Source organism: Lepus europaeus, chromosome 2 (assembly GCF_033115175.1).
Source record: "Lepus europaeus isolate LE1 chromosome 2, mLepTim1.pri, whole genome shotgun sequence".
NCBI lineage: Eukaryota > Metazoa > Chordata > Mammalia > Lagomorpha > Leporidae > Lepus > Lepus europaeus.
In genome coordinates this window covers 56,003,696-56,015,751 of record NC_084828.1, presented here as the reverse complement: position 1 = coordinate 56,015,751, position 12,056 = coordinate 56,003,696, and the positions used below count along the sequence as shown (strand labels likewise).

Genomic DNA, 12,056 nt, shown 5'->3' with positions numbered 1-12,056 from the left:
CCCAGCCCTGTCTGTTGCAGCCTTTAGGGAATGACTTGCAGTTGGAAGATCTCTTTCTCTCTGTTCTTCTCTTTCTCTGTCACTGTGCCTTTCTGATAAATAAATCATAAAACAAAATAGTGTTGGAGCAGACCATATAGAAACCTATGGTGCTTTGTAAATAAACCCTTACAGAAAAAATGTTAATTCTGGTAAAGACACAAGACAGTAAATCTCTATTGGAATTTGCTCCTAGAATCACATTCCAACCATCCTTTCAGGCTTACACCTGGAAACTCTTAATTCCTTCTTCAAGATATAAGTTGTTACATCTAGTTTCTAATAATTTCATCACATTTATAAGCATGATATACAGATAGCCTTTTTTATTTTTTTTTAAACACAGGGCAAGGGGGCGAGGAAATGTTTGTACAGTTACAACTTGTTATTTCGTAGTTAAGCTTAACATATTGGGAAATGTAGCAGTTCTTGAATCTGTTAATTCACACTTTTGCATGATTTTCCATTTTTAAAATTTGAGTTGCTTTATTTGCTGTGAGGGCTTTCTCTTTATTTTAATAACTTTAAAGTAGTAACATACTTGGAAAAATTGTGTTCAACTAACCTGACTTCTGAGTTGTGCTACATCATTCTCTATCTACCAATTCTGTTTGTGCTAATTCACTTAATCATGCATTGTAGCAAAACAGATAGTAACTAATTTCGATGTTCAAAATTTTGATGTACAATTTAATGAAAATTGTTTAACATTGATTATGGTGATGATTACACAACTTTGAGGATGCTAAAAATCACTGAGTTGTATACTTCAGGTGAATTGTATTATATGTGAAGTTTATATCAATAAAACATTTTTAAAAATGTAACAATTTCTTATTTGCTGTAAAAATGAAAGAAAATTTGGAATTATACTGTTAAAATGATTGTGTTCTTTTTTCTCATTAGGATCCTATTGTTAACTTTGAATTTCCTATTCATTTGGAGAAATGGTTTCCTCGTCATGTAATAAAGACCAAACGTGAAGATATTCGGGAACTCATTTTGAAACTTCATTTACAGCAACAGAAGGGCAGCAGTAGCTAGTTAATCTGTGAAAACATGACACATATGTTCTCTAAGATTACTGGAAAGCGGCTTACCAGCATTTGTGTTAGCCAGCTCACAGAGAAGAAAATAACTTGCAGTAGTTTTATAAGTCATTGAACATTATTTAAAATATATATTATTAGAATTGTTGGGATTCATAGATGGAGTGTGAATGGGGGTAATATAGATAAACATATTAGATAGAAATTGAAATTTCATAAATGTTTGATATTTTTCTGGGTATATATGCTTGGATTATGCAATAGTATATGACATATGTAATGTGGGAATGTTTTTGTAGATAATAAAAGTATGTGATCTGTACTTCCACATGACTGGGTGTTAAAGGGAGTTAGGTCCTCCCTGGTGCCAACCCCAGGGCTTGTCAAATTTGTTGACAAGTCACATCATATTGTAATTCTATTCTTTGCAGCTCAAGCATGCAGTATGAATACTGTGTATTTTTTTAAAAAGAGAATTTAGTATCAAGGTTTCAGAAAATGCCATTCAAGGCATCCCTTCTGTATAGTGTAAAAAAAGACATTCATAATGTTAGGAAGATGATGAAGAAGTCACTCTTTCAAAGCGCAGCTTATTACTCTCAATTGCTAAATGTAATTACTGTTCTAATTTTTCCTTTCCATTTCTCTTGATGTTACATGTGGGATTCTGAGAATTTAGTTCATTTTTTCAGGGTAAAAATTGGAACAAAAAATTAAGCTGTCCAAAATAGGTTTTTAAAAATTATATATGTAGCTCAACTTAAGTTTATTTGGAGTATAGCTATATAAATATTCACTCCTAAGTTATCACAGAATATATGTATACAGCTTCTAAAACATATGAGATAAAATTGGTGTTCTCATAACTTTAACAAAAAATATACCTAGAGTTCTATTTATTAATTGTTAGAATGAAATATATAATTTTATAGCTCAGTTTGCCCAGTATTCATCTGCAAAGACAGATTGCTCTCATTACTTTTATATTTTAAAATTGTAGTTTTTAAAGACCTGTGATCGCATATAGATCTTAAACCTATGGAGCTTAATTTTTTTATTAAATATTCAGGTAACAGTTCTACTGAATTCATGTGATGATAGTGGTGTTATATTTGATTAAACACTTTAGAACCTTCTGATGTTATCAGGAATATTTTGAGGGAGACATGAATATATTGTATTTTCTCAAATAAGAAAAAATTTTTTAAGAATATTACTTTAATCTTCTGTTTTAAGCATTTCTTATATTTACCTTGTAACTATATGTAAGGGAGTAAGCAAAAGCAATTTAAGAAAACACTAAAGTCTGAATAGTTTATTTCAGAATTATGTGAATTGAGGTTTAGTTAAGCCTCAGTGTCCTTAGCTTTTGTTAAGCTTGTCACCATCTTTATATTGTTACAGATATATTTGTCTCTCAGAGATTTCATATCATATGATTATAATTGCGTTTTCATTCCCAGTATGTATGTGTTGGGGGGAGGCTTTTTTAGGTGACTGTTATTTTGTACATCTAATTTTGGGAAAGCAAGTATATATGACATCTTGTGATTTCTTAACTCTTTTGTTTGTATATTTTTCAAAGATCCCACTGTCCTTTATTATGTTTTAAAGATTGTTTAAAATTAATTTTCCTAAATTCATGTGGAAATAATGCTTTGACGATATCAACATTTTATATTAAACATACTTCCAATTCATTAAAATTGAAGTGCAATTTTTTTCTTATGAAATATCAGCCATTGTTAGAAATAAATTCATAGTTGTATGATGTCCTTTGCATATCCCCAAAGTGATGTTTTAGTTTATTTTTACCTATTTATTTTAAAAAAATGATCTATCTATCTATCTATCTATCTCTGTCTAAAAGGCAGAGTGACAGAGAGGGAAAGAGAGAGATCTTCCATCTGCTGGTTCACTTCTCAAGTGCTCACAAAACCTGGGGCTGAGACAGGCCAAAGCCAGGAGCCGGGAACTCTATGTGGATCTTCCATATGAGTGGCAGAAACCCAAATACTTGGGCCATCATCTTACCTCCTTGGTACATTAGCAGGAAGCAGTTGGAAACACAAGCAAGACTAGATCTCAGGCTCTCTGATATGAGATGTAGATATCTGAAGTGGTGGCCTGACCCACTACACTACAGTGCTTGCCCAAGGGAAATTTTGTTAGTATCAGTAACCATTTTGCTACAGCCAATGCACTGAACCATGTATCTTTTGTTCCTGAGTTATTTATGAGCATATGAGTCTTTTAATATTCTCTGGTAAGAACAATCAAAGGACTTCTTTGGTAACAGTAGGGAGCTCAGCCTGGAAGGTGTGTGTGTATGTATGTGTGTGTGTATGAATGTCCAAGAAGAGAGATGTTGAAAGGGTTGTTAGTGGACAAGGAAAGAATCTGTAGAGAAGATACTGTTTTTAACTCACAATTCTTGGGCTGAAAAAAAAAAAGTTGTATCTAATCACTTTATATAGGTTTCAGAAGAAGTTTATTGCCTCTTTAGATCAGTTTATCTTTTTATATCAGGAGGAAGAAGAGATTTAGACTTGTAATTTAGAGCCTCTATCCTTATCCTTCCAATGTCTTCTAATTTTTAGACATTCCAAATAAGTACTTCTGTCTGTAGTATCCTGTAACTGAACTTGACCTTGTGGAAATTTTGCTCACAGGCAGTTAAAAGACATATTTCTGTGTGTATGGAGCTTGCTTCTTCTGCATTTAGTCAGGTAGTCTCTTCTGTTTCAACTGAGTCTTGTGGGTGCTGGAGAAATCATTCAAGACTCCAGATAAAGATGTATTTGGAATGACTGTGATAACACTGTTTACTTTTCTGTATTCTTCCACAAAATAAACCTGGAGCCAGGTTTCAGACAGTTGTCCTGTGAGTGTGAATGTTGCATTGTTACATTTTACCCCTACACCTGCAGAACTTGGCACACGTTGTTCTCTCTTCCAAGGATGCCTTTTTCACTTGTGAATTCCAACTCATGTGTAGATTCCCCCACACCTGCTGAAGCACAATAATCCATTCCCTCTCCTGCTCCCCCATAGGTTTATATAAACTTATCTAATCACTGGTATGTATATATTGTTTTTATGCAGTTTTCCCTCTTGGATTGTAAGCTCTTCAAAAACTGGAGAAATTTTGCATTACCTGTATTTTTCTTGAATTAAATGATCCTCAACTAATTTGGAATTAGAAATGAATTAAGGAATCTGGTACTTGTTACCTAAAGTACAGAGTTTTATGTTTCTTTTCTCATATACTTATGATTTGGGGATGTTTCTTAAATTTGACAGAGTTCAAGACCATTATGTGAGATTCTGAAGTATTTCCTAAAATTAATCTCCATTCATAAATCTCAAGGAATATATTTTTAAAAGATTTATTTGTTTGAAAGATAACTACAGAGAGAGGTAGAGACAGAGACAGAGACAGAGACAGAGAGAGAGAGAGAGAGATCTTCCATTAGCTGGTTCACTCCCCAAATGGCTGCAACGGCAGGAGGTGAGCTGATCTAAAGCTGAGAGCCAGGAGCCTCTTCCGGGTCTCCTATGTGTATGCAGGGGCCCAAGTACTTGGGCTATCTTCCACCGCTTTCCCAGGCACATTAGCAAGGAGCTGGATCAGAAGTGGAGCAGCCGGGACTCGAACTGGCGGCCATATGGGATGCCAGTGCTACAGGCTGGTGCTTTAAACCACTGCGCCATAGCACTGGAATATTTTTTTCTGAGTAATTAAACAGCAGAGAAATAATCTGTTTCTTCTATAGGTAAAAAATCTAAAATGCTTGGTAAAATTTTTAAGATATTCTATAATTTATCTCAGTTTACATCTTTAGTCTTCAATCCCAATCTATTTATTCTACGTGCCTATCCTGCTCTAGGAAATGTTTGTATAAACAGTGTACTTTTCTACTTTGTTGATGATGATCAGGAATTTCTTGTCTGTTAATTCTTCCCACTAAACACCTCTACCTCTGCCCACAGAAATACCTTCTGGGCCATTCAAGACCCATCTATAATGTTCTATTTTCCAATAGACCTCCTTACTTTTTCTAGATGGAGTTAATTTTGCTTTATGTTTCCATGGCACAAATATGGCAGTCAACACCTACTGCTTTTTATCATTGGTTCAGTTTTTTAAGGATCCTGTAGTTAACCATTATAATTACCAAATAAAAAGTTAAAATGGATTTATAAAATGATGAGCATATGTAGAAACAAACCAGATGAGCTTGTTTTTCTTATAATTGAGTTGTATACTTTTTATTTGCATTTTTAAAAGTTTAGTTGAAAGGCGGAATGGGGTAGGAGCAGAGATAAAGATCATCCATCGCTGTTTCTCTCCCCAAATACCTGCAAAAATAGACTGAAGCCAGGAGCCTAAACTCAATCTGGGTCTCCAGGATGACAGGAGCCATCATTTGGTGCCTCCCAGAGTATGCAGTAACAAGAAACTGCAATCAGAAGTGGAGCTGGGTGTTGAACTCAGGCACTCAAATATGGGATGCCAGCATCCCACGCAGCATCTTAACCACTGTGCTCACCTGCTCCCCTGCTGAGTTTTTTTTTTTTTAAAGTTCATGTTTCTGTGGCCGGCGCCGTGGCTCAACAGGCTAATCCTCCGCCTAGCGGTGCCGGCACACTGGGTTCTAGTCCCGGTTGGGGCACCGGATTCTGTCCTGGTTGCCCCTCTTCCAGGCCAGCTCTCTGCTATGGCCTGGGAGTGCAGTGGAGGATGGCCCAAGTCCTTGGGCCCTGCACCCCATGGGAGACCAGGAGAAGCACCTGGCTCCTGCCTTTGGATCAGCGCGGTGCGCCAGCCGCAGCGCTCTGGCCGCGGCGGCCATTGGAGGATGAACCAAGTTCATGTTTCTGAAATTTTATAAACCATATTTTATGGAATATAATAAATGGTTTTGAAGATTTTAGAGTAAATTCTCTACTTGTTAGGGTTATATATATATTTTCAGCCTAGAGCATGGACAAAAGAAAATTCTAAAGTTTTAACTCTGTAAACTTTATGAATGCTTTTGACACAAATGACTAGTACATGATACGTTAGTTTATAAAGAATGTTTATATTTCTTAATATTTATTGACAACTCTATTACATAGATAGATTGTCACAACTTATTTCTTCATTGAATATACCAGCTCAGAGAGCATAGGTGATTTAGGGAATCAAGTACTGCATGGTAAAATCAGGATTTGAGTCTGCATTTTCTCAAAATAAGCATGGAAATGTTTCTAGATTACTGTGATCTTCAAAAGATTTTTCACCTTTTGGAGTAGGCCACCAAAAGTATTAATTTCCAAGCAATACTTGTTACCTAAAAGTTCTCCCTTGTTCTGAATTGTCATCCTGAAGCTCTTTTCTTAAGACTAAAATTTGCTTAGCTAAAAAAATTTTTAATTCCTTCTCCCATTCATACCATGAAGTTTGGTCAAAAAAAAATTCTTATTTACTTACTAATATTTTGCAAATGCAGCTATACACATATCAGTTCATTTTCAGCTTTTGTAAGGGCTGAAAAAATGGTTTATTTAAGGCTGCAGTCCAAAATACTACCTGAGCTTTTCCTGAAGTATAAAACAATATTGAATATGACTTAATTAACACAAGTAAGGAATCTCAAGAGAAACGTGCTTTTGATCTTTATAAAACTTTTTCCCCCAAATGTCTTCAGAGATACATAAAAATAAAATAAGATGTAAATTAATTGGTATTTGATAGTACATCCCAGGTTCCACAGGGATTTTGACTAACTTAATTGCTTTCTACTAGGTTTGTTTGATAAAAGCATCTGTCCTGAATCAGAGATTTTTATCTGACCCTGTTGGTCTTGGAGGAAATCTTTCTTGGTTAAGCCTTCCTCATGTAGAAAAATAATACATGGAGCCTCAAATTTGATAGTAAATCAAGCAATGTAGGTATCACAATTATCTTTCGTATTAAGTGCTTAGCATGTGCCATGCACTATTCTAATAGTGTGAAGATTAAATTAGTCAATTGGTTAATTTAATCCTCTCGATGTCTCTACTATGAGTTTGCTTTACTATTCCCATCCCACTTTATATATAAAGAAAAAAGTCAACTGAAAAGTTTTCAAATTTTCTACCAAAGATAGAAATTTATAAGACAGTAGCTTTACTACAAAAGTAAATTTTGTTTTGTATGGAGTTTTTTTTTTGTATGTATTTTATTACTACAGTAGGTATAGCCAGTCTGAACATTTTTTACTTACATAATTTATGAGTAGGCCCTAAGTGAGCACAGAGAATATGGGACCACATCAAGTTCAACTAATAGATTCAGAAAAGTTGGAAAAATTCAGCGAATTGAATATGAAGCATATTATTTTTAAATGAACTTGCTAAAGACAAGGAGAGTGTTAGTAAAGAGCTTAGCTAGCTAGATTAAAGAAATTGTCTCTCCCCATCTGTTCTAATTAGCTTATCTCTCCTGCTTCATAGCATGCTGGTTATTTCAGAAAAGAGGTGACAGCTACTTCGGAAGGAAATTCTTTTTATTTACACTGATTTATGATGGTTTTGGAGTGGTTGTTCATCCTCAAACATAAACTTTTAAATGTTAGCACTTTTGTGTAATACTTTATTACTGGAAATTTTAAGGAATTGGACTCTTAATTGAGGATTCTGCCCTCTCACCTTTCCTTTGGTTTTGGCCCAGATGATTATGTTTTCTCTTTTTGGAAAGATTTCTCTGGGTATTTTGATATTTGTCCTGATTGAAGGAGACCTTTCATCATTTACAGGTATTTAAACATCTGTATTTATTTTCATCTTTTTATGTATCTGTAGTATATTTCCTTCAAAATAGCATTAATTTATGTGATTGCTCTAATAATTGAATAACTATTAATCTTTGATATTGTTTTATTTAAACTCTTAAAGTATATCCAATACTTTTAGTTTTCTCTCTTCATTTCCTCCTGGTTCAACTCTTATTTTCTCATATTTCTTATGCAAAATTGGATATATATACTTGATTTTGATAATAATCTTGAGTTAAAGGAGTGGAAATTAAAACAGAAGAAGATTTAATGCTTCACTCCTCTCCTTAGTTATGTATACCAGTCTATAATCTGAAAATTGACTTCAAAATCCAAATGTGGTACAAATGTCCATTTTTCTTCATTGCATTTTGCATTGCTACGCTTTCACTCTATAGCAAAACCTTCTTAACTTTAGCCGAGATCCAGGAACCCAAGAGTGCACTATCCTTTCTCTTATCTGAAGAGTCTACAGACCCTGCTCTGCCAACGGAAAAGCAACAGCCTCTGGACCACAGAGAAGCTGAGAGACGGTCATTACTCAGAAGGAGGCGATCTATTCTGTTCCCTAATGGAGTGAAAATATGCCCAGAGGAAAGTGTTACAGAGGCAGTAGCAAATCATGTGAAGTATTTTAAAGTCCGAGGTAAGAAAATCTCCAAATCGTTCAGCTCCACAATGAAATTCAACCATTGTTTTGTCTCCTTCATTGTATCCCATTATAACTAAAAATTTGTGATAATTTAGAACGGAGACAAATATCCTTTTTTTTTTTAAACCTATGGAAAAGCTAAAAATGTAGTGTTAAATAATTTCAGAAAATAGTTTACATTATTGTAACAGAAGAAATATTCTAAATCTTTTTGAGCATTTAAAAAATGCCAGTTTATATTATTGTATAAATTAATTAATTTCCACTTCTTTGTGACAATTTACCTATCTCATAAAATATATTTACCAAGATATACTCACCTGAATGTTTAATTATATTATATGCATGAAAATTAATTAGTTTATTTTATAGTTTAAACCTTCCATAGATTAATGTAGGTTGTTCTCTAGTTAGTACACATGAAACTTTTCATGTATAAAATTATGGTACTTCTCACATGAACACTGAAACAACACAACTGGGGTTTTATTTTGTTTTAAAACAGTATGATACTTGATCTCATATCTTTTGGTTATATTAATTCATTCTCTATTTTTTATATTTACTAACAATGCCTAATTGATCATTAAAATATTTCTTAGATATTTGGAAGATTTTCAGACTTTAACATTTGCTGCTCCACAGCCAATAAAAAACCATAATGTGGTTGTGAGCTTACTAAGCTAAAGTGGAGAGAGATGACAAGATGACTGTGAAATCAGGTTTGTTCACCATGCATGTGTTCATTCATTGAGCCAACAAATATTAATTGAACATTTGACTATTTTCCAGGCAGTGAGTTATAGAAATCTTCCATTTGAGTTCCTATTTTTTCCTCTTCCTTTTCCTTCTTCTCTACCTCACTAAATATTTTAAAATAAAATAGAAATTTAATACCAGATGTTATATTTATATTTATATATTTTTGTTTGTTAAAGTGGTACATTGGGTAGGGCTTTGTGGTAGAGTGGGCTAAGCTGTAGCTTGGGATGAGTACCTTGTTTGAGTCGCTGCTACTCCACTTCCAGTCCAGCTCCCTGCTAATGTGCCTGGGAAGCAGAAGATAAGGGTTGAAGTACTTGAGTCCCTTCCACCCATGTGGGAGATCTGAATTGAGTTCCTGGTTCTTGGCTTCTGCCTGGCTCGGCCCTGACTATTTACCAAAGTATATATTTATTTACCTGACTATTGTGGCCATCTGGGGAGTGAGCCAGCAGATAGAAAAATGCATCCTTCCCATGTCTCTCTCCCTCCCTCCCTTTCTCTGTTGCTTTGCCTTTTAAATCAGTCTTTGAAAAATGAAGGAAGTGTCACTATGTTCCTAAATCTGTATATATGAAATACATGAAACTTATATAACTTAAATAAAATTTAAAAAAAGAAAAAAATGATACAGTGTATTAGCTGCTCTTTTTTATGAGGGCTTTTATACCTTTTGATTTTATCTTGGGTATCTTTTTACATTTTAGATTTTTTTTTTTTTTTTAATTTGAGAAGGGGGTGGAGAGCGAGCGAGCGAGCGAGCAAGTAAGCAAGCATAGGTACTCCCAGATACCCACAGCATTTTTGGAGTTGAAGCCAGGAGCCAGAAACTCAATCTAGGTCTTCCGTGTGGACGGGAGGAACCCAATTACTTGAGCATCATCACTGCCTCCCAGAGTCTTCTTAACGGGAAGATGGAGTCAAGAGCGAAAGTAGGGACTCTGCTGTGGGAAGCAGCCGTCCTAAACAGCATTTTAATCACTTGGCTAAACACCTACCCATGGATTATGATTTTAGAATAAAATATCTGATACTTGGAAGGAGGGATCTGTTCAATATTCAAACAAGGGTTCTAGCTCTTTCTACCAAGTTAATTCATTTTTGATGGTTTGCTCAATTTTTTCTCCATAGAGATTTTGTGGCAATAATTGCTAGTTGGTGTAAAAATATAAAAATCTCTTCATTTAAGCAAGAAACAGCCGTCTTTAAGTTGCTGATTTTTAAAATTAAACAGGGCCCTTGGAGTATAATTTAATTAGTAGTTTCCTTCCTCCATTTTTGCTTGTAGAAATCATAATTTAGTTGGATACTTTTTTTTTTTAATTTGACAGTTAGAGTTATAGACAGTGAGAGAGAGAGACAGAGAGAAAGGTCTTCCTTCTGTTGGTTCACTCCCAAATGGCGGCCACGGCCGGCACTACGCCGATCCGAAGCCAGGAACCAGGTGCTTCCTCCTGGTCTCTCGTGCGGGTGCAGGGGCCCATCCTCCACTGCCCTCCCGGGCCACAGCAGAGAGCTGGACTGGAAGAGGAGCAGCCAGGACTAGAACCCAGCGCCCATATGGGATGCCGGTGCTGCATGTGGAGGATTAATCAAGTGAGCCATGGTGGCCGGACCCTTAGTTGGATACTTTAAAATACAGTTTCATTTGAGTATCCTTCAGAAGATTACAGGCTACACATATTTAAAGTATACAGTTTATTACTTTTGACAGATGCATTTACATTTGAAACCACCTCTATGATGAAAATAAAGAATTTGTCAATTACTCCTTAACATTTCCTTGCAACCTTGGTAATTCTTCCCCCTTTACTACCTCTTCTTTTGCTAGTACTAAGAGAACTACTTATCTGCTTTCTTTTTCTTTTTTAAATATGTATATATTTATTTGAAAGGAAGAGTCACAGAGAGAGGGAAAGAGAGAGAGAGAGACAGAGAGGGAGAGAGAGATTGATTATCCATCTTCTGGTTCACTGCCCAAATGGACACAATGGCTGGGACTGGGCCAGGCCAAAACCAGGTGTCAGAAACTCCATCCAGGTATCCCACTTAAGTGGCAGGGTCCCAAGTACTTGCACCATCCTCCACTGCTTTTCCAAGTGCATTATCAGGGAACTGGATCAGAAGCAAAGCAGCCAGACTTGAACCAGCCCTTATATGGGATGCCAGCATTACAGGTGGTTTTTTAACCAGCTGTGCCGTAACACTGGCCCCCACTTATTTGATTTCTATCACTATTTACATTTTCTATACTTTTTTGTTTTTGACAGGCAGAGTTAGACAGTGAGAAAGAGAGAGAGACAGAGAGAAAGGTCTTCCTTTTCCATTGGTTCATCCCCCAAATGGCTGCTACTGCTGGTGCTATGCTGACCGGAAGCCAGGAGCCAGGTACTTCGTCCTGGTCTCCCATGTGGGTGCAGGGCCCATGGACCTGGGCCATCCTCTACTGCACTCCTGGGCCACAGCAGAGAGCTGGACTGGAAGAGGAGCAACCGGGACTAGAACCCGGGGTTCCAGCACCGCAGGTGGAGGATTAGCCAAGTGAGTCATGGTGCTGGCCCTACATTTTCTATACTTTTTAATCACTATTTACATTTTGTATACTTTTTTTGTATAAACAGAAGTATAATATGTACTCTTTTTTTTTTAATCTGGGTTCTTTTATTCAGTTTCATTCTTTTGGTATTGATTCATAATTTTTTGTATATCAATGGTTAACTTTTCATTCTTAGGTCATATTCAATTTTATGG

The 12,056-nt window shown here is 35.6% G+C and overlaps 2 protein-coding genes across 8 annotated transcripts in view; both read left to right on the top strand.

The window, feature by feature from the left end:
* SENP7 (SUMO specific peptidase 7) overlaps window positions 1–2,772 on the top strand; it is a 206,426-nt gene extending 203,654 nt beyond the window's left edge. For all 7 annotated transcript variants that reach the window (XM_062207205.1, XM_062207250.1, XM_062207242.1 and 4 more), the window contains one exon: window positions 946–2,772. In XM_062207205.1, the coding sequence (XP_062063189.1) occupies window positions 946–1,083 (138 nt within the window). In that variant the 3' untranslated portion in view covers window positions 1,084–2,772. The remainder of the gene's footprint in view (window positions 1–945) is intronic.
* A 5,016-nt stretch (window positions 2,773–7,788) lies between these two features.
* IMPG2 (interphotoreceptor matrix proteoglycan 2) overlaps window positions 7,789–12,056 on the top strand; it is a 95,358-nt gene continuing 91,090 nt past the window's right edge. The window contains exons 1-2 of the mRNA XM_062176377.1: window positions 7,789–7,871; window positions 8,287–8,537. Coding sequence (XP_062032361.1) covers window positions 7,789–7,871; window positions 8,287–8,537 — 334 coding nt within the window. The remainder of the gene's footprint in view (window positions 7,872–8,286; window positions 8,538–12,056) is intronic.